This window comes from Mesocricetus auratus, unplaced genomic scaffold, assembly GCF_017639785.1.
Source record: "Mesocricetus auratus isolate SY011 unplaced genomic scaffold, BCM_Maur_2.0 Super-Scaffold_4256, whole genome shotgun sequence".
Classification (NCBI taxonomy): Eukaryota; Metazoa; Chordata; class Mammalia; order Rodentia; family Cricetidae; genus Mesocricetus; species Mesocricetus auratus.
Genome location: NW_024429182.1, coordinates 22,356,729 through 22,380,200, shown reverse-complemented (window position 1 = coordinate 22,380,200; position 23,472 = coordinate 22,356,729). Strand labels below are relative to the sequence as shown.

The following is a 23,472-nucleotide window of genomic DNA, read 5'->3' as shown; positions in this document are numbered from 1 at the left end:
TTCATTCATCCAATTTTTTTACAATGCTTATTAAACATCTTCTCCATGCCAAATGCAGCAGCAAACAAGCTGTGGCCTTCACTTCAAGGACGGCACTGCCAATGAAAAGCAGGCATGCAGCTTTAGCACGGTGTAAAGGTTTGCTTGGAGTGAACACAGCACTGAGGGGCACAGAGGAAAGTCCCTGAGCTGTCTCCAATGAAGTGTAGGGGTTCTAAAACCACTTGAGAGCCTAAAGAAATGTGAACAGCATTGAACAAGGGGCAACCTCTGACCTACATTAGGAAACTCTTTTTGTTTCTACTTAATTCTCTGCTGATTATCTGCTCTCACAGCAGGAGAAAATGTGCTGCATGTTCACTGCTGACACTGAGAGCTCTGCTGGCTAGTTTTTAATGTCAGCTTGACACAGGCCAGAGTCATCTGGGAAGAGGGAGCTTCAACTGAGAAAATGCCCCTCGGCAGACTGTCCTGGGCATAGGCCTGGGGTATAATCTTGATGGACGGTTGGTGGGGGGAAGCCTATCTCACAGTGAGTAGTGCTACCCATGGGTGGATGGTCCTGGATGATATGAGAAAGCAGGCTGAGCCAGCTATGAGGAGGAAGCCAGTAAGCAGCACCCCTCCAGAGCGTCTTTCATCAGTTTCTGCTTTCAGACCCTGCCTGGAGTTCCTGCCCTGACTTCCCTGGGTGATAGAGCATGGCCCCAGAGTTGTAAGGCCAAATAAACCCTTTCTGCCCCAAGTTGTTTTGGTCATGGTGTTTTAGCACAGCAATAGAAACCTTCACTATGACAGGAGCTGAGTCTACAATCTGTTATTGGCACAAAATTTAGCATTCAAGTTAAAATTTTATTGTGTATTTTAGTGAAGTTGCTCATTACAGTAAACATTAAACAAGTCTTTTTTTTTTTTTTTACTACATGAGATTAATCCTTTTTCACGTTTCCAAATTGTCTTAAAGGATTAGAAATCACTTAAATGGGCTATGGAAATTCCTGTCCATGGGAACATTTATAATTTATGGAATATGCTAATAATCTGTTATAATGGCAACGTGGGTCTGTACCAGATAATTGGAAAGAGAAAAAAATCTCAAGATAGCCTGAGTCACTCCTTAAAACTGAATTCCCTTGAAGAACTAGTGGAGAAACCAGTAATACAGTTAAATTGAGAGTGTTTTGTTTCATTTAACTGAATTTTAACAAAACATATTTAACCATGTGCAGGGAAGTCTAAAATGTTTTGCCACGTAGAAATACAAACCTACTATTTTAATTCTCTTTATAAAGTATTCTTTGTATTTCTTCTGACAACAAATACTATTTAAAAAATGTTTTCCATGTGCTAATCAACAAGCAAGTCTGTGGAAACTTGAACAAACTTATGCTTCCAAACTTCTGAGGCTGTCTGTGTGGAAATGGTGACATTTCCCCCAGTTTATACTCAGTCACTTTCTTGATTAATAAAGACATCTAAATATCCATTTCAAGAAAATGTTGCAGATGGCCTGGGAAGAAGAGAGAAGGGGGGTGTGCAGAAAGTTTTAGGGACTTTGGAGACTCAAATCCTGGGCTACTGATTGCTCAGCCTAGAGCATACATCTCCAACCGAGTTTCCCAGCCAGTTTATTCAAGACCTGTATTTGATCCTGTATCTGGCTGATTCCCAAATCCATGTTCTTCACCTCTAACACAGACTTCTTGAACTTCTCCACTTATGACCCATTTTTGCTTGAGAAATGTTATAAAACCGTGGCTATAAAGTTATTATATACAGTAGGTATATATAAATATATATATAACAATTATAATAATAAAGAATTTTGTTTTAGAATCATTTTTTAAATGGCAAAGTTGTATTTATTCTAACTTGAAAGATTGTGAGGGGGAATGTGTGCAGAGCCTGGGGGACAAAGAGGAAGTGATCCAGTGTCACAGTGAGAGAAAAGAGTCATCTGGCAGTGTGGCTACCAGTTGGAAAGTGAGGTAAAAGCTTGGCCCTGATGCTTTAAAGAGCCCATGCAGGTCTCCGCAGGTAGGATTTTAGGGAAGGCCTACCAACAGTGAGGGCCCTGTGGCCCAGACCCTGAGAGGCAACCTCTGGGAGAAGGATGCCAGTTGCAAGCCTGGTTATTCCTGCACTAGGAATTAGTATGCTCAAAATGAAGACCCAAAAGTCAATGTGAGCCCCTTTAGTGTAAGTTGGCATAAAATAGTGTGTAGCACAAATAATAAAACTCAGAGACAAATATCGGGGTTCAAGCTGAAGATCAGAGAAGCAAAGCAACCGGCCAGTAGAGAGTTCTCTGAACTCTACCTGTGAACCTCAGATTGCATCTCCAGACTGCACTGTTCTCCACCAAGCCTCAGAATCCTAGACTGCTCTCTGAGACTGCACTGAGCTCCGTATGTTCTCTCTAGTGCTGGGATTAAAGGTGTGAGCTGTTTCTCTTTTAGACTGAGTCACTAATGTATCCTTGGGTGGCTTCTGTCTCCTGTGTCCTGGGATTACAGGTGTGTGCCACCACTGCCCAGCTTCTATAACTAACTAGTGTGATTGGCTTTGAATTCTGATCCTCCAGGAAATCTTTATTAAATCTTTATTAAATAATATATCACCACAATAATTGTTGCAGAAAAAGGACTAGTTTAGAAAATTCAACATCACTGGAGAGAAAATGAAATGTAATGAAAAAAATAGAGTTAAGAGTGGGGCATTTTTACTACAACATGGCATTGTTGAAAACAACAACAAAAACCCTCCACATCTGAGCCAAGGAATAGCTTCTACCCTGAGTGCGGGTGTCTGAGTGCTTCTGGTGTATCTGGCTCAGCGGAGCAGCTGGGAGCAAAGCCTCCTTGGGTCTGACATAAAGCATAGATCTTGCCCAAATGTGGAAAACCTTTAGGGACGCTAAAACCATTAGGGATCTGTAACCCTGACTTGAACCAAGCAGAATAAACAAACCCCTGCCCAAATTGGAACTAGCTGGATGTCTTGCAGAGCTATCCAAGGGGAAAGGCAGGAGCCTCCAGGGTCTTTGAGTGGGTCAACATCTTGCTTCAGCCTCTCAGCTCCGGTTTGATGAGCATGGGTGTGTCTCACCCTGTCCTTTGAAATATCGTAACAACTCAGTTACCAACCCACCAATGGTTGGAGCTCTGAACCAATAACATACACTTCTTTTTCTTTCTGAAAATGGATGTTAAAACCAAGTTAGACCTGTTAGAATTGTGATACAAATTCCAAAGTTGGAAAGACTCCAGTGAGCATTCACATTTTCCATGGATGGAGCCTTGGTGCATTCCCAACCTCTATTTCTATTTTCAATATCCTTTGTCATTCTTCCCAGCTTAATAGTTTAGTTTTCTATATGCACAATAGAGTGAAGCATTATGGATGTCTCTCCATAACAGCTAAGTGGTATAATTTTCAGAATCTGTTGACTCCATTTAAAAAAAAAGAAAGAAAGAAAGGAACGAATGAACAAACAAACGAAGGAAACTGGGCAGGCAGTTTGGAGAGTTAATTTATCAATAGTCACTTTAGTGCCTACTGTGGCTGATAGACTATGTTAGGCACTGTTTGGGGACAGTGGAGGAAACTGTTCGAAAAATAAAATAATGTAATCCCCCGATGTTCACAGCCTCTCATAAGGTAGAAGTGAGGCATTTAAACAAGAAACAAATGCAAAAAGAAAAAAGAAAGCCTAAGCACAGAGTAGCTGGGAACTGAACCCTCAATGGTTACAGACCCAGGGCTCACAGGAACATGGTTTTGGTTTGAATAATACCAGAGCTACACTCAGCAGTCATCTTGCTTTGATTGACCTGTAGGAAATGGGTGTTATATAGCATATATCTGCTCAGACCCTTTTAGGAAAGGATGAAACAGCAGAGAGCAACACTCTTTTCAGTTCTGGGAACTGGTGATTTACTTGACAGAGAGATGACCGTGTGAACGAGTGATTACATTGTTGTGTGATGTACCAAGGCAAAGATCAGTGTATAGGAATGTAGAGCTTATAGAGGGGAATAGAGAGGGGAATAAAATACAGGTGACATGAATATAGAGGAGGGACAATTTGGGGGAAAGGAAGAGGACCAAAAATGAGAGGGCAGGGGGTTGGAGGCAATGGAGGAGGGGAATTAATTAGAACAAAGTATAATGGCATATGTATTTATAATGGCATATATATTTGTAATATGAATATATGTTTATAATAATATACTTATATAATGTTAATACACTTAATATAATGATTATGCATAAATATGAAACCCTTTACTTTGTATGCTAACTTTAGAAATAATTTAAAATTTAAAAACAAATATTTTGTACATTTTCTAAAAAGCATATGAGATATGATAAGACTCCCAAATGTACTCACAGAGTTATCTGAGATCCCTTAATTTCTCTCTTCCTGCAATTCATCATTTTAACCTGTAAAATGGACCGTGTATATACTCATCTTAGAAAGTACAATGGGATAAAGAATATAAGTTGGTTAGAATACTGTCCCCCCAACGTAAAGACAGAGCAAATAAAACACTCAGAAATTGGAAGAACAAAGTTTTAATTGTAGGACAAGTCTCAGGGAATGGGTAAAAGGGTCAGGTTTGCCAAATGGATAGGACATAGAAGACCTTGGGGAAGATTCTGGAGCTGTGTTGGATACTAGGTCACAGAAAATCTCAGGAGAACAGGGATTTGAGACAGTCACCCTTCCTGGATTGTAATTATCTTCAGAGTTCATCTCTCCGGTCCACACCAGGATCTTCCATAATTCCAAGAGCGATCTGCCATTGTCAGCAACTTCCCTGCCTTAGGTCTCTCCATCTGTCTAGAAAACTCAACTGGGAAATGTTGTAATTCCTTTTATCCTGCTCTAACTCAGTCCTGAGGGAGAAAAACTTATGGAGATTGCCTCTCCAAAGAAAAAAAGAGAACAAACGGAAAGATGGGGGATGGGAAAAGACAAAGGCAGGAGGAGAAGGAAAGTGAAGGCAATTACACAGAGACTGCACTGAAGCAGACCTGTTCCAGAAAGCAGAGACCAGAGACCACCTTATCAAAAATTGACTCAAGTCCTAGCCTTGTCAGCGGAGTCCATGTGTAGAACTTCGGCTCTTCTCTTCTCTGCTTCAGCCTGCACGTATGGCCCCAGCAGAGAGTAAGCTTGTTATCTGAGAAGACTCTGCGAATATGGCTGCCATGTCACTTCTAGAGCCTTCTAACTTGCCCCATAGAGTATTCTGGGTCTTTGATATCTTTGTCTCCCTCTATCCCACTCTATCTTGAGGTCTAATCATAAGCCCAGAAGGTGGCATCATCACTTGGTTGTGGACACTTTGCCCACTTTACTTGAATCAGCTTTTGAACCATTGATCTAAGCTAATCAAGATCACAGACTTCTAAACCCAAATCAAACAATATGCCTACCATTTATTGACTTGGACGATATGCACCAAGTCTAAGTGCCATTTATTGACTCGGGCACTATGTACTATTCACGGTTCTAAATGCCATACCAACACCAATCCTCGTAGAACTGGAAATGCAGCCCCAGAGCCAGCAAGAGTCTCTGACCTCACCTGAGACATCAAGAGTTGCAATCTGTTTTTTTGTTGTTGTTGTTGTTGCTGTTGTTGTTTGGTTTGGTTTGGTTTGGGTTTTTTTGTTTGTTTTTTGTTTGTTTGTTTTGCAATAGAATCTCTTAGGTGAAAACGTTGGTTCATTCTTGTTTATGTCACGTCATTGCACACCTGTAATCTTTTCTCCCTTGCCTCTGTCACCAGTCCCTCTGTCTCAGTTTCATGCTCTGCTTTAAAATGTCCCAAATTCCCTCCACTGATGAAGTGTTTGGAGTTACTCTTTGCTGTCCAGGGTCTATAGTCAACAACTATGAAACACACTCCGAATGGCCAGAATGGAGTTCTGGTAAACTATCATCCTGTAGAGGAAGCAGGATCTGGTTGGAGGGTCCCTTCAGGTGAAAGATCAAAAAATAGCTAGATCATATTGACCGGCTGCCAGAAAACATAGAACTTCCTGATCTCTTTTATCTTTACCTCTGTAAGTAGAGACCAAAAGGAAATAACCCTGAAAGAAGTAGGTGACCAGTGAGTAATTTGCACTTCACTGAAATGAAGGAGCCAATATAGTTTGTGTGTATTAATGAGCTGTTTCATAATTTTTTAGCTCTCATGTGCTTAAATAAGTAAATATTAATATGTGCCAGGGTACAGGATGAGACCTGCCTGATGTTCACACAGAAACATGCAGGCCTTCCGTTATTGGCCTGGTCGCTGTGCTATTTCAGTTATGTTCTATGTAATTCTCAGAGCAACCATGTGAGTCACATTGCAAACATGAAACCACTGAAACTTAGACACTTTAAGTTGGTGTCCCTGTAAGTGTTAGTTATGTATAGAGACTGGGGAAAGGAAAGAGAGCTCACATCTTTAAGCCCTGTTATTCAGAGCAATTCTCTTCCTGCTCCAAACCTGATTGTTCCAGTCTACAAACTGAAGCCTACAGTTAAGATTTGTAGGTACCCATATTTTGCATGTTTCTGGCATTCTATTAGATGACTGTATGTGATATCTCTCCTTACCCTTGGAGAGAGTAAGCTGGCTGAGAAGAATCTGCCAATATGGCTGCCATATCATTTCTAGAACTGTCTGACTCACCACATGGAGGGCTTTGATCCCTATGGCTGTATCTGTTTCACTCTACATAGACACACGTAGGATATGTTGATAGGTGTGACGAGCTCAAGAATATTGACTTGTACCATCTTTGTGGTAATGTTTGGTGCTCTTAGCTAGGAGTCACAGGAAGCTTCCAGATGAGTGTATTTCCCCAGAAATCTTGTTTCAGGGTTAAAGAACTAGGGAATGGCCAAGCAGCATTTGAACTTGGGTCTGTCCCACTCTGGAGCCCGCATTCCTGAGCACTCTTTACTTGATACGGAGGCCTGCAAGGGTGCTGATAGAAGGAGGGGCATCTGTCATGAGCGTAGGCGCCAGGATTCTTGGGCCTTCAGCCCTGGCTTACTCAGTGAGCAATGACAGCAGGTTCAACTGGGACTCAGACACCAGAAGCTGGCAACCTGGACTGTCCACATCCCACTGGAGGAGCAAGCCAACATTGCTCTTGTGAGTCCTGCTCAGGCCCCAAAGAGCGACGCCAACAGCTGTCCTTTCAGATCCGATGCCTGTTTTATACCAAATCAGAAAAAACTAACTTCAGGAAGGAAGTGCGAGGGCTCCCCCAGACTTGTATAAATTGTGTTTTCTTTCCACGGTTCACTGTGCTGACCTCCATCCTCCTACTGCCTGGCGTTGCCATCAAGAACATCGTCTCACAGGGACAAACGGCCTTTCTGGGCCCCAACGCTTTGATCTAATGGGAATTTTATAAATATCCCCCTTGATTTTTCATAGTACAGAACAATCAGAAGCTGATGTTAACATCAGCAGGTGAAAGGTAGGGGAAAGCTGACACAGTGGAAGGAAAAGGACCAGCCCTTGAGACAAGCGATCGGTGAATAGATGCCATTGTGATCTAGAACACAGAAGAAGAAATAAAAAATGCCTCTGGAACTTGGGGTCTGAGAAAATTAAGGTGTTGGTTATTTTTTTAAGTGGGACATAGATACAATTTGGTTGTCTTAGCTTTGAGAGACTGGGATGTCCAGATTTTATCACAGCAAAAAGCCGAAAATCAGGGTTGTATATTTGCAAGCCATTTGCTTAACCCTGTTGGTTACAACATACAGTGAGCCTTCTTAAGATAAAATAACGATGAACAAAGGACTGAGAAATATGACTAAGTGCCCCCACAAATTAGTATCATGGCTCTAGAGTTAATTGTAACGTCATAGTAGCATAGTTATCTGAAACAGGATTCAAGCAAAGACCTTGGTGTTAAGCATGAAGTCGTAAATTCAAAATTTCCTCCACACAACAACCCTATAGCAATCTTAATGTGTCCAGTTTGAGGCTCCCAAATGTATCATTTCCTGTTGAAGTTGAATTTAGCTTTATCAGTAAAAAGCTTTTGCTTTAATCATCAAACATAGTCAAAAACATGCTTGTTGCATAATTAAATATAAAACAGTTCTTGTCTGTTACTCAAACGCTTACACTATCTGGGTTGAAGTCACATAATAGGCACCCAAAGCATACAGGACTTATGCATCAGGTTAGCAAGTGGGATACAGCCGGTCTTCTGACGCAGCAGTTTTCATTCCATTTTCATTCAAAAAGAGGAATGAACAATTTTGAGTTTGTATATAAGTTAAATTCTGATACCCAAACCACACAAATGGTTAAAAGTATGGACTTTGGAGCCACCCACATCTAGCTTAGAATTCAGGTGCCTCTTCTAACTATTTATGGATATTTGGACAATTTGCCTGTCCTCCCTGAGTTTGCTTAGCTAGATGATGGAATACTTATCTTGCCTTAAGTTTTTGCAAGTAAAGTGCTTAGCATTTAGCTGAGTGGGAGACTTTTAAGTGTCAGTAAGTGATATGTTATCAGCTCCATTATTGCTGCCTTTGAAAGGAAAACAAAGTCTCTAGGTCCATATGCATTTTTCTCATTAAGTAACTTTGACCTATCTGAAGTTTGGTACATGTCATTTCTGCAATGACACATTCTGTCAAAAGTGATCCTCGTGGTTAACTTTTTACTCTGTAAAGCTATTTTAACTGATGCTCATTGTGAGAGGTGGAAAAATGTGAGTACAATCACAATGATGATTAAGAGTTTCTGTTTTGCATTAATATAAAGACATGTGTTTCTTTTTCAAAAATCATAATTTTTAAAAACACCAGCTTATTTGTGGTTTGAAGTCATGATTACAGTTGCATCTCCCTTTTCTTTCTTCTTGTCTAACATCAGGACTGAGTTAGAGTCAAAATTGCAAATAGACAATAAAAGTTCTTCTCAGACTGAAATTGAACATGCAGTGTTATCATATCAAAATAAGTATAGACTTGAGCATGAAATCCAATACAATTAGTATACTTATTAATAAAATAATTGATAAAATCCACACAGTCATTTCAATAGGCACAGAAGACAAATCTTACAAACTCTAACATCCTTTCATGAAAAAATATAGACGGGAAAGTTCTTCAAGCTAATGAAGTACATCTATGTGAAATCCTCAGCTAACTCTGTGCATATTGATGGAAAATAACCAAGCAGAGAGTCCCACTCTAACGTTATACTCGAGGTTCCATACACGGAAGCTACACAAGAACATGAAGCCACATAAGAATTTCAGGAATCCAGCCTGGAAAAAAAGAAGTGAATCTACTGTGTTAGCAGGTGGCGTGATCACAAATAGCATGCACAAATAGCATGATGCAACCCACTAAAACAGTCTTAGAACAGGCAACTTCCCAATATGTATATACAAGTATTTGTTTCCTCTTTCACTGTAACATGTAATATAATAACCTCAAGCAAATTGCTTATTACAGTGTTACTTATAATATACAGCTTGGGCTGTTAAAGAGCCCTTTTAAAACTACACATAAGATTAGGTGTAGGGTCAAAGAAATGTGCACTGTATGGGTTTTTTGGTTGGAAAAAAGTATGTGTTTTCATATTTTAATTTTATAAATGATACACACACACGTGAAAAGAATGAAATGTCAAACAAAAGTATCAGTAGAAATTTGAGTGGGTGGAATATTGACCACTTTATATTTTGTGTAGCATGCATTTCTTTAGGAAGCAAGGGGAACAGTGTGTTTCCTTAATGAGAATGCTGCCCTATAGTTTTCTCTGCGGGTTTTAAGGCTAGTGGGTAGTTTTATCTAACCATCTTTTAACTCTTAATTTGGAGATTCTTTTTAAGTGGTGATTTAGGAATAATGATGCTTCATTAACTTCATGAACTCACCTTTGTTAGGGGAGGCAAACAAGTCAGACACCTTCATCGTTAGATTGATTTTGTTACTCTAAAACCAATGACCGTAAGCAAAGGAGAAAACTCACACCAATTTACTAACCTTTATAAGCCTCTCACTTCCCTGGTGAAGCAATTTTCAGCTCTGCCTGAGAGTTAGTGTTTTTAAGTCAATTTTGTGTCTTTTATAAAAAGAAATCAATGTCTGTCTCTCAGTGTCTGATTTTATATAATTGGAAGTGCACCATTAGAGATGTACAGTTGAGAATATGAAGTTTAGCTTTTTAAAATAAAGTTACTGTTTACAGATTTCACTAAGTTTTTCAAAGGAAAAAATAGTCTATACAAGAAGATTTTCCTGCTTTCTTCCTTAAGTAAACTATATTTCAAAAGCAACATTTAGTCATTCGTTTAATGTACGAGTGTTTTGCCAACCTGCATGCCTGTGCACCACGTATGTGCATAGTGCCCTGGGAGGACAGAAGAGGATACTAGATCCCCTGGCACTGGAGTTACACACTGCTATCAGCTGCCGTGTAGGGACTGGGAACTGAGACGAGGTTCTCTGTAAGAGTAGCAAGTGCTCTTAATTGCTGAGCCATCTCCCAATCCCCAGAAGTTTTGCCTTCTGGATAAATTTTCCAGAAACCTTGCAAATGTGTTTTTTAAAAACTGTTATTTGTATATTATTTTTAAAAACTAAGCAAAGCAGAACTGTGTGTACTAGACAGACATGAAAATATAGACCTACCATTACAAACCTCCCTGACCCTCAATGACATCATATTTATGGTTTTCTGTTTACTTTTTTCACATAAACTTATGAAAAAATTTCAGTTCAGTACAGACTAATTTACCTTGGTCTGTATTTTTGCAAGAATCCCTGTTGGATAAAATACTAGAATTAGAATGGCTAAGGACATGTGCTTATGATGTTGACTTGCCATCCAAGCTGTGATAGCTCCTAGCTGTCTGCAGAGTGGGAATGAAAGCCATCAACCAGTTCTTCTGTGTTTGTGAGCTGATGTGCTCTTTAAAGTTATAGTTGGAAATTCAAGAGAGAGCATCTTCTAAATCCAGATCCCATAAGGTGAAATCCAATTCTCCAATCTCATTCCTTATCCAGAAAAGGGTGCGTGTGTGTGTGTGTGTGTGTGTGTGTGTGTGTCTGAGTGCACATGCATGGCAGAAATTCACTCCATAGGAAATCAGGAGACTGTGTCTCTTCTGCTAAAGATCCTTTAAAATGCCTGGCGCAAACTGGCCATATTTTGAGTCAAAACAAGGTTAAAATTCTATCTCCACCTCTTTGGAGCACTGTTATGTTTAGGAAAACTGCTTCACGTTTCCTGTTTCTATTCCATAATCTATGGAATAGAGATTACTACACCCATTACATGTTCTCTCTGAGAATAAAGCATGTCATGTAATGCAAACGTTTGTAAGACTTGGAAAGTAAAGACTAGAATGAGTGGCTATTATTATTTGAGATGCAGAAAAGAATGATTGTGGGAGTCCCTGCCAATGTCATGACAGGCAAAGAAATGAGCCATGAAGAGGTAAGAAAGAAAATTTGTTTCAGCTTGAATTTATCAAGCCAAATCAAACTTTGGGAGTATGATGTCAGGCAGTTTATTGCCAGTGTATTTAAACACAGTACAATTGGGAAGAAAATTTCCTGGTATAGTACAATCTCCAATGCACAATGAGGCATAATTACATCAAAACTCAACTCAAAGTACATGTCACTTCTTCCAGGAAGATGGGTTCTGTATTATCTTAAGGGCCTAGGGAAGGATCTGGTGTGGTCTCAGTCATACATACATACATACATACAGTGTAGAGGTCATTTGGGTTATTAGCCATCTCTGGTCCAGGTTGTAGGAGCTTGGGGGAAGCCCCTAGCTAGACAGATAATGTAAAGGTCATTTAAACTTCTTGCCACCTCTGGTCCTGGTTGTGAGAGCTTGAATAGGGCCTGTACTTACAGATAACACAGATCACCAAGCTATTCATCACCTCTAATTCCAAGCTTTCTGGGTGGAAAAGCAGGTTTTACATCCTTTCCTTTGAGAGGCCAATCCTGCATGCTTAACATTCCTAGTTTCCATGGTGATCTGTGTGCACAAGGACCTTCATGCTCCCAACAAATGACCAAGCTGAGAGTATCCTGAGTGGCTATATTTTAATCACTTTTGTAGAAAGTGCTGCCATTTTGGTTAGAATATACTCTGTAACACTACACCTTCCCCACCCACACTCTGAAGCTGCCTTCTGATTTTCACCCCTACATTTTATCGCCTTCTGACGTGTTTCCTTGTGTTTGTCCATATCCATTCTTAAGATGTTCTATATGAACAGTGATCTTTTCTTATTCACTAAATCTCAACATCAGAGTACCTGGAAATAAAGATGAGAACACAGTAGGCACTCAGTAAATGAACAGACAAATTTTGAAATAATTTTTCTTACATCCGTTCAGATGTACAACATGTGCAACATCATGGTTGACCTCTGAGCCCTGAACACATACATGATAGCTGCATTATGGCATAGGGAGGCAGAGTGCTCTGCAAAAAGCCAGCATCTTCAGGTTATTACTTACCTTTTTGATAACTGCTGATAAGCTAGATTCTTGAGCCTTTTGCCCAACAACTTAGCTCTAGCTGTATACAAAATAAGAATAACAATGCCCACCTGTGATGCGAGCAATGGTTTCTGTTTTAGTTAGGGCTTCTGTTGCTGTGAATAGATACCATGACTACTGCAATTCTTATAAAGAAAAACATTTCAGTGGTACTGGCTTATAGTTCCAGAGGTTTAGTCCATTATCATCATGGTGAGAGGTATAGTAGCATGCAGCAGACATGACTAGAGAAGGAGCTGAGCTCTACATATAGACCCACAGGCAACAGGAAGTGAGCTGTGTACTGCACTGGGTGTAGCTTGAGCATATAAGGCATCAAAGTCCACCTCCAAAGTGACACACTACCTCCAACAAGGCTACACCTACTCTAACAAGGTCATACCTCCTATAATACCACTCCCTATGGACTAAGTATTCAAACACATGAGTCTGTGGAAGCCATATCTATTCAAACCACCGTAGTTCCCTCACAACATAAGATTACTTTGGAACTCTGGGTAATCATATAAAGCACAGCAGGAAAAACCAAATGCTTTCACTTTTATTAAGAAACAACAACCAGCTGGGTGTTGGTGGCACATGCCTTTAATGCCAGCACTTGGGAGGCAGAGGCAGGCAGATCTCTGTGAGTTCAAGGCCAGTCTGGTCCAGGACAGGCTCCTAAGCAATACAGAGAAACCCTGTCTCAAAAATCCAAAGAAAGGAAGGAAGGAAGGAAGGAAGGAGAGAGAGAGAGAGAGAGAGAGAGAGAGAGAGAGAGAGAGAGAGAGAGAGAGAGAGAGAGAGAGAGAGAGAGAGTAACCAAAATGAGAAGGGTAAGTGACCGTTGTTGTTTTACCTTAGCTTAAGGCACTTGGGTGGGATCATGTGACGTTGGTTTTTTTGTTTTGTTTTGTTTTGTTTTGTTTTTTGTAATGCAACCCCCACAGGGTAGGGAATTTCTAAAAGGTACTAGATGAACAGATTCATGGAAATCACTCATAAATTAAGAAATTCATCCCCTGGGTCTAAATGGGTGATTCAGGTTATTACAGATCACCCCTGGGAATGGTTCTACCAGACAAATTCAGTGGCTGATGACCGCCAGAGAGGAAGAAGAAAGAGGAGGGTTTCCTAAGAATGCTCTAGCTTCCAGGGTAACAACATCTCACAAGAGAAAGGCTTGATGTGCCCTTCCTATCCCCCAGGTGAGGTGCTACTTAGACAGATGATGACACCCAGCCATCTAAATGCGTATGTATTTGTTTCTTCACAAGCACACACATATTCCTGTGATTCCTTGCTGGCTACAGTGATACCCCATCTCTCCTAAAATAGACCTCAGCTGGTGGGAGGTGGTAAACCACTGTCTGGTGAGCAGACACAGTCACCACACTTACCCTTCCATCACTACACAGATTCCCAGCAGTTCTTGGAACCATAAACGTCACAAAATCTGAAGGTCCCTGTGGACTCATTGCAGATAGCTGAGGGTAATGGGAGACACTGTGAAGAGACACTGATCCCTCTGCAATGATAAAGACAGACAGCAAGGCTGAGGAGGACTGCTGTGTAACAGTACATCATATCCCCATGGGAACCTTAAAGACTTTGAGAAACCCTGCAGTTAAGGCAAGAGCCTCTAGGGCTGAAGAGAAGGCTCAGCTCTTAAGAGCACCTCTTGTTCTTACAGAGGACCTGAGTTCAGTTCCCAGTACCCATGTGACAGTTCACAACCGAATGGAACTCCAGTACCAGGGGATCTAACACCGTGTTCTGTCCTCCTTGAGCACCAAGCATGCACATGGGACACACACACATATGTGCAAGTAGAGCACTCATATGCACAAAATTTAGATGAATACATCTAAAAAGCAGTTTAGTAAGAAAAAGGAGCCTCTTTGCCTTTGTTTTAACACACTCCTGTAAATTATTAATGAGAGAGAAATGCTTTGTATAAATCCAATATAGGTCCTTCAGACAGATCTGATTTTAAACAGGGGGCATTCCTGTGAACTCACAATGGGCCCACGGGTTTTCAGCATGCCGCAGCGTGGTGACTAAAGAGGTGCCTCAGGCTGACTGAGGAAGAGAACTTTCGGCCTTCTCAGCCACAGCCTCATCTTCAAAGTCAAAAGAGGTCTTTTTAGCTAATCACTCCAAGTTTTGAGGCAAACACATTGCTTTACACTAACCAAACTCTCTTGAAATGCATCCATAAACTGGGATGTCTGAGTAATGAGGACCTGGGGTCTGGAGTCAAATAGACCCTGTTCAGATGACATCTCCGACTTCCTACTTATGTCACCTTATATGAGCTGCAGCTCTGGTGAGTCAAATCCGGATGCTAACACTGAATCTCCTGGGGGATGGTGGCATGACTCAGCAGGTAAAGGTGCTTGCCACCAAGGCTGATGACCTGAGTTCAATCCCGGTGACTCACACAGTGGAAGGGGAGCACTGACTCCTGCGAGTTACTCTCCGACCTTCCCATGTGTGCTATGACACACTCACACCCACATATATTTACAATTACTTAATTACTTAATTAATTAATTAAAATGTAAATCTCCTGAATTAGTCCATAGAAAGCACTTAGTATAGAAAGCTTTTATTTAAGCAGAGAATCACAATTTGAAATTACTTTGTCTCATGGTGCCCTTGTCTGGGCTGTGATCATATCTATATTCAGCAGTAGAGTGAGCATTACAGAAGACATGTGCCTGAGAGTAATTACTGAAAGTGAGGTAGGTAATCTTGGGCTTGGTTTTGGTTTTTAAGCAAGAGACCTGAAGTTCAGGCTGGCCTTGAACTGTAGATCATCCTGTTTCCATCCCCCCCAAAGCTAGGATTATTACAGGCATGAGTTGCCACACATAGCTGAGGTAGATCATTTTATTCACCAGAAACTTTCTAAAAATGAAGAGAAGATCTACAGATCCCAGCGGGCACATGGATGAGTGGGAAAGATAAGGAGTCATGAGCTCCAGGGCACCGGTGCACCATCAGGTTGTATGGAGGGAGGCTGGACTGACGGACTGATGAGGCTGGGGTGGTGTGGCTGGTGAGGCAAAAGGGGAATAGCAGGAGGTCCCAGCAAGGATGAGAGAAGAGGGAATAGAGTACTTGTTCAAAGTGTGGAAGCTGGTTGATAGAAACTTATGTCCCACGGATACTTGTGAATATATAAAAGCCCCCAGGAATCCTGCTTTCAGAAAACACATGCCAAAGCCTAAATATGTTTCAAGCTTTGCAACCTTGCTTTGTATTTTCTTTGGGTGTGATGTCATGAAACCATTAGATTTATCATGGTTGCCCTGACTGCATCCTTTTTCTTTTCTTTTCTCTTCTTTTTTTGTTTTTACTGTTTTATTCTAATCTCCATTACTGCCACTTATCACTAGATTAATCATTGTAACAGTGATTCATATCTCAAGATAGTTGTTTCAAAATATCACCTTACTGTTATTTATATATTCTTGTTTCATTATCTCTTCCATTATATATTATACAAGTTGTCATTTCATGGAATTCGTTGTTATTTCATTTCTTCTATGGAGTCCTTCTGGGAAAAGTTACTGTGTGTGACTTACTTCACTGTACATAAAATATCTGTCCCCAAAACTGTTCCTGGACTCTGCTCTGGTTTTATTGTGACTCAATTTTCAGGAAACCTAGTCATTTTCTAAACTATTTGAAGAATTGAATTCGAGTCCACAGTGGCTAGATTCTGGAATCTATGTTAGGCTTTGTAAAATATGAACTTAGATGAGCCAAGTGGTGGTCCCTACTTTTGCTTGTAGATTTGTGATAGTTTGGTAGAGGAGAAATATAAAATGAACATCTCATTCACTTATCCAACTTTTAGAATTAAACAGATGGTATAATGTGGATATGATAGAATTTGTAGGAAAGACAACAGAATTTTAACAGAATTTTTTTAACCAGGGATGTATTTAGAACTATCTTGCTTTGTATCAATGGAGGGCAAAGTCACTGAAATCATAATGATTTTACTTCCTGTTTTTGAGGTGAGGTATCACTACTCACTGTGAAGCCCTGGCTAGCCAGAAACTTGCTATCTCCTCTAGGCTGACTTTGAACTCATGATCCTCTTGTCTCACTTTCTTCAGTCCTGGAATTACAGGACATGCTATCCACCATGCTTGGTGATTCAGAGGTAGAGCCATGATACACCCAAAGATCTCTGCAAGAGAGATTTAAAAGGAGTTGAAAAACACTAAAGTCTGAATGTTACGGGACTCCTTCTATTACCAATGGTATCCAGAATTCCAGCTTAACATATAAGTAGTATGGTATCATCAAGAAGACAGTTGGGCTTCATCTTAACAAAGACTACTTAGACATGTTGTAACAGAAGCAAGGGATTGTTCTGGATGCAGAGCATAGCATCCTTCCTGAAGCAGTATCAGAATATAAAGAAGATAACCAGTTGGGTCTGCTAGGAGGGAAGACACGCACAGGATGGAGATCATGGGCAGTTTGGATCCCATAGCAGTGTTTCCAGAAGAGGCTCCAAGGATGCTTGTCATACAGAATGATGCAGTAGACAGTGGATAAAAAGTGGGCAATACTGGGAAAAGATAATGAAATCGGCCCTCTGAAGCCTGTAGCAAGGTACCGGTGTCTGAAGTATCTCCAGGAAGAGAACTGTGGCATGAATGCTTTACCCTTTCCCAAACTTATATAACCACAAAACTGGATGTTCTTCCCCGGGCTAGGGATGTAGCTCAGTTGGTAGAGTGATTGCTAAGCATACCCAAGGTTCTGGGTTTGAGCTCCAGTACTACATACACAGCTGTAATTACAGCACTCAAGAGGCATGGGCAGGAAGGACAGAAGTTTGAGATCATCCTTCGTAAAATGGTGAATGGCTCAGTAAATGAATGGGTCAGTGAATGAATTAATTTGGGCATGTAGCTGAGAATTAGATTAGGAGAGTATCAAAGTAAAGAGAAAGCATGTGTGTCGATGTTAATTAAGGGAATTGTTTTGAACCTAGACACCGCTGCCTTTGGTTCTTCTCTCTATTGTGCCCATCACCCCCTATCCTGCATTCTTCTGCTACTTTCTTGTTTCCAGTTGTAATATAAAATAAGATTATTTATTTGAATGTGTCCCCTTAGAACCCATTTTTTCCTTAACTTCATAGGTGGTTCTGTTCTTGCAAATTCCCAAATGAACCTCAGTGAAATAGAAGTTTTTACAGGTGTGGGGATGCATTGGAACTGTGTGTGCCTGGTCTGCATATTTATAACACATATGCACATACATGTGCAGCCTTCTGTCTTCAAAGTCACCTGGCTGTGCCCACATTCAACCTTATTTATCTTAACTCTTATGACTAACCAAGGAAGATAAAGAAGTAAATGATGATCTATGGTTTCATACTGAGCTCGTTGAATGGTGATGTGTTAAATTACTGTGGCTACTGAAGGAAGATAAGACCCTGCCTCGACCTCCCAGGGATCCAGGATAACAGATGTGAGAAAGGTCTCTATAGCAAGCATGATGGTGTAGAGCTACTCACTAAGCAAAGGATTTGACTGAGAAATCTACAAGGTTTTGACTGGTTTTTTGATAGGGATCCCAGCCTTGGTATAACCCTAAGTTTTGTTGCTTTTTTTCCTCCCTCAGAACGCCAACTGGGCACCTCTATGGCCAATTCCAATACTGTTCCTTCAAGTTCAGCTGGGATCAGCAAGGAGCTGATTGATCTCCAGCCCCTCATTCAGTTCCCAGAGGAAGTGGCCAGCATCCTGACAGAGCAGGAGCAGAACATTTACCGGAAGGTCCTGCCCATGGACTACCTTTGTTTCTTAACCCGGGACTTGAGTTCCCCTGAATGCCAGAGTTCCCTGCCCCATCTCAAAGCGTCCATCTCAGCATCAATCCTCACTTCTCAGAATGGAGAGCACAATGCCCTTGAAGACCTTGTGATGAGATTTAATGAGGTAAGGAACCACTCAGATATTTCCATAACTCTGTCTGTCTGCCTTGCTTCTTCCATAATGACCAGTCTCCTTCCCAGGCTCTGAGGCTGCTGCCACACCGTCTCCATCCTCCTCACTGCATCCTAGCTGTCTACAAACATCTCAGCCCCCAGACTCCCCTCTACCCATTCCCAGCTGTGCTTCTAAGACTCATGTCTCAATTGTGAGCTTTGACAGCATGACCTGGCCACATCTATCACTTCTCCTCAGAAACTTAAAAGACCAGTGCCTGGAGTTCCTCATATAAGGAAGCATAGAGGTGGTTGCCAAGGGGTGTGAATCCCTCCACTTCCCTCTCTGAATCTTATCAAAATCCTCAACCCTAGAGAGTCACCTTAAAGCTTCAGAGAACATGCCAGACGCCAGTTCTAAAGACCGAGAGTGTGACTGCAGTTTGGGAACCCTGAAGATGGACCTTCTGTATGGCACCCAGGGGTGGGGCAGGGATGGGGAGCCAATGGTTGGCGTCACTGTGGCTTAGGTCAAAGAGGAAGTGACAGGAAGGAGATGCAAGTCTTGGTCGTAAAGCACCCTTCTCTCTCAAATGTTCCTTGCATCTGTGGTTTTCATTTTCTTGTTCTACTTGTAGTTTTAATTTCTTTTTCCCCCAATTATTAAGTCACAGATTTTTAAGATGGCTATTGTGGGTTCTCGGTTGGTTGGATTCCACAAATAGCTCAGTTTCTGATCTGGGTCACTAGTCAGGGCCATTTAATGCTAAGAGGACTCCTCATTGTGGGTCATGTGTATCTCAGTCAAAGCCTTTGTTATGTTTGCCCTCCTAACTCCTGGTCCCAGTCTGTGGCCTCTATAGTTTGCCAGAAAAGATCCTGTCAATGGTGGTAAACATTATTGATCAGGATGAAGCCCAGTAAATAAGAAAGTGTTAGAGAATGAGCCCAGCTGGGTCCACGTCCAGGCATGCCCCCAAATCCCATTCCTCAGAGAGAAGTCTGTGTCCACAGGCCACGATGGCAATTTTACATGTGTCACTTACTATCTCTTCACAGTGACCTTGGGGAACAGCTTTCCTGTACAACCAACAGGGAAACCAGGGTGTAAGGACAGCCACTGGCTCAGATTACACAAGGGATGGGTGGCTCTTGTGAGATTCGAACCCATATATTATGGGCTTTCGCCGCTACAGTGTCCTGCCCGTCACCTGCGTTGAGGTTGATACTTGCTATAGCTACAGCTTTCCATCCTACCCCAAACTAAAATGGAACCACTAGGAGTCCACAGGAGAGCTTGGAAAACCACACCCACCCGGAGTTGTTTTTTAAAATAAATCTCCTGGTGTTCTTGATTTTTCTTACTGATAAAAATGGACGGGAAAATGAAAGTTCCCGTAAATGGAGTGATTTTACTGTTTCGAGACTTATTTGAAATGTCCAGCTCTATTTACTCTCACATCTTTAAGACTCCATTCTTGTCTTTTTAGAAAATTAGACCTTAACTTACAAGTGAATTGCAATTACAAGAAGTTTTAAAATCTAATTTTAAATCAAACTTGGACTTTTTTCATCACTGCCACAGTCCTGGGAGTCTGTGATGAGCAGTGATTTGCTGACAGCAGAGCTAGAGATGGGGCACCCACATCTGGGGTGAGGTATGTCTCGGACTATCTCTGAAAATAGTTTAATGACAACTTCAGAACATAAACAAGATTTCTGGGAAAACACTTACACTGCTTATGAGAATAGAGTGTTTTCAAGTATTCTCAAGCAACTATTTCCATACAAATCACAGGCAAACTAATTAAAATGTCAGTCTGGGAAGTGATCAAAGGAGGTTCAAAAGGATTTCCACCAAGCAGCCTGGGCATAGTTAATTCTGTTCACTTTTAACGAAAAGGCGGAAAGACTGGCTAACATTCAAAGAGAATGATACAAGAATGACTTTCAAATACTTAACAATGGACTGCCTCCAGATTAGTGTGGCTTTTCGCAATGAAACGAAAGGACATCAGGGGAGAGGGAAACGGGATACTGGAGGTCACCGACCAGTCAGCCTAACTGAATCGATGATTTCCAGATTCAGTGACATACCCTGACTCAAAATACTAGGTGGAGAGAAATTGAATTGGACACTGACCTCTGGCTTCTACATGTGTGTGCATGCACACATGCTTGCACACACAAACACACACATATCTGCAAACACATGTACATTTACACATGACTATGTACATACACCGCACAAAAAAAAAAAAAAAGAAAGGAAAGTCCACCTGCTTAGTAGGTGCTATGGACTGGATATTTTCACATTTTTTAACCCTACTTAATCCTTTTACAGCTGTCATGATCCCTGACTTGCCAATGAAGAAAGTGAAGCTTAGACAGCAAAACAAATAATGATACTGTTGGGGCAATTGGGAGTCTCCATGAGAACACAACAGCCAGTAGCATTGTGTGTGGAACCACTGATGCATTTCAAAGTTACTCAGCAAAATGAAATGGGATGAGAGATGGGGTATTTGCAGAATTCCAAAGCAACTTTCCACAAGATCCTTGCTAACCACGTAGAAGAATAGAACAGTGGGGAAGCCCAGCCACAGATACTGTCTCAAGGTTCCTTGACCAGTAATGATACATAGCCAATTGAGCCCTACTTATCCTGCTTAACGAGGTATAGTGTCACCTGTGTGTTCTTGCCACAGAGGCAAAACTGAATCCAGTAATGGGAAAATGTCAGGCATACCCAGGTTGAGGGACAGGCAATGCTCTAGAATGTGTCGTGAAAGATGAAAAAGTCTGAGGAGTTCTCAGCATTGGAGAAAAGACAAATTCTAGTGTCAAGTTCCAGTGAATATGAGACTGGAAAAAAAGGAAAGTGATAGGAAAATAGTAAAGCGTCAATAAGGCATTTTTTATATGCAACTAATTCAATAGTAATTCAACTGTACAGTTGAGTTAATTACTGTGTCAGTGTTTATGTCCTGGTTTTCTTACTTGTGCTATGATTGTGAACAATATTCACATCCAGGGAAGATGGATGAAGAATATGTGGGAACTCTGTACTATTTATACAGCTTTTTGGTAAATTAAAATGAGGTTTAAAATAACACAATGAGCTCAGAAAGGCTGAGTCACTTGTCCAAGTTCACACAGTAACTAAGTGGCTATCAGACGCAGGGAAGGTCTTCAGTCTATCTTTTCTTACTGCCTTTCTGCCTTTTAAGTTATGAAGCCAACTTCTCAATAAAGATGGAAGTTCTGATTCAGAATTTAATTAACCTTAATCTCTTTGCATGTTTTTCTCTAGGTCTCTTAAGCATTTATCCTTTTATATTTCTACTGCTATTTTTAGCTAGCTTCTATTTACTAGATTTATGCTACCAGTCCCGTATTCATTCATTCATTTATGCAAGACATACTTTCTCCAAGCCTACTGGGTTTTTGACTTCTCCCCTCTCCCCACAATTAAGGCCAAACAGATTTTAAAATAAGAAATCAGCAATATTTCACCCTGGAACTTAACAACATTAACCCATACTTTGGTCTTGTCAAAATTAGAAACACTTCTCTTCAAGAGTAGGAAATAAATTCCTGAGCACACTACAGGACCCTGAAGAGAAGAATGAGAAGGCCAGCCATTGCCGAGCACTCGTCCCACGGGAGAGGCAGGTGTGTTAATATATTGGTACAGTCAGTCATCCTGGCCCATTTATTCAGCGCTTCTCAGGAGCAGGCCAGTTGGTGGATATGCTCTAAGGAAAGTAAGAGTCTGCAGCTGCCAGAAGCTACCAGGGGCAGACCCAAATAACTACCAAAAAAGGCAGGGAGCACATGCGGCGTGAGTGCTGCAGACGGAGGTGCAGAGGTGGGGGGTCGCACGCTGCCCCCTCTGCTGAGCTCTGGAGTCAGAGGCTGGGCCTTGAGATGCAGACCATACAGGGGAGAGACTGTGGGACAGGAGGAACATTCCGACAGGAAGACAATCCACCGAATGTTTTCTGTCCCTAGCAAGACTTCCTGGCATAGTGAGGTAGCTCCCTTTTGAACGCCAGCAGAACCTATGAGCTAGACGTTTTCCCACGTCCCAACAACTCTGTACTCAGGGACTTATCTGTAATGAGGGGAAAGGGAAGAGAATTCCTGGTGCAATGTTGCATAATGTTTGTTCTGAGGAAAGTATGGCGAAAATGCAGCTCAGGAAGGAATCATGAAACAGCGAGACAGGTTTTGCTGACATGAAGAAGGGCCAGGAGATAAATCACTGACAGAGGTTCTTTGCATGCATGCCCTTTTCCCCCACCCCCGCCCCCACCCCTGCTCTGAAAGACTAAGCCGCCCTTAGGCAGGCACCTTATCCTGGGCTTCACCTTGAGAATACCCAGAAGCCCATGGGAGTAGGAGGCATCAGATTATAATAGATTCAGCACTGCATGTTTGGTCTGAGAGACTGATCTTTCTGGACCTTCGTAGTCTGGACCTGTCCCTCAGGCTATAATCTTGACCTTAAGCTCCCAGGACCCAACGCGCGCCCTCTCTCCCTTTGGATGAGCTGCCTCGCTTCCTGCCCACACACGAAGCCTGTTTCTCGGAGCCTCACATATTCCTTTCACCTCTTTCTTCCTTTACCCAGTTTCTGCTGCAAATCTTACTTTGTTTTTATTCCCCTTACTATAAATTCCCGAGCCATTGTCCTTTTCTGGAGGAGACAGGGGTATGTCCCTATGTCTTCTGCACCACAGAGATCAAAAGCAGTCGAGAAGATGCGAGTGGAGATTGAAGTCTCCCCGCTTACTTTCCCCTTGCTCCGTTTCTCAGCATGTCCACGGTGTGACATGGCGTAAAGGAGAGACTTCCTAGGGTCATAGTTCGGAGTCATTACTCCCCAAACCTTATGCCCTGTAACAAGGCCTCTGCCCTTGTATGTGGTTTACCTGTGACAACT

The 23,472-nt window shown here is 41.6% G+C and overlaps 1 protein-coding gene across 4 annotated transcripts in view; it reads left to right on the top strand.

Moving 5' to 3' along the window:
• Positions 1-23,472, top strand: part of Plce1 (phospholipase C epsilon 1) — a 281,607-nt gene that overhangs the window by 145,382 nt on the left and 112,753 nt on the right. For all 4 annotated transcript variants that reach the window (XM_005063631.4, XM_040744913.1, XM_040744911.1 and 1 more), the window contains exon 4: positions 18,218-18,534. In XM_005063631.4, the coding sequence (XP_005063688.1) occupies positions 18,218-18,534 (317 nt within the window). The remainder of the gene's footprint in view (positions 1-18,217; positions 18,535-23,472) is intronic.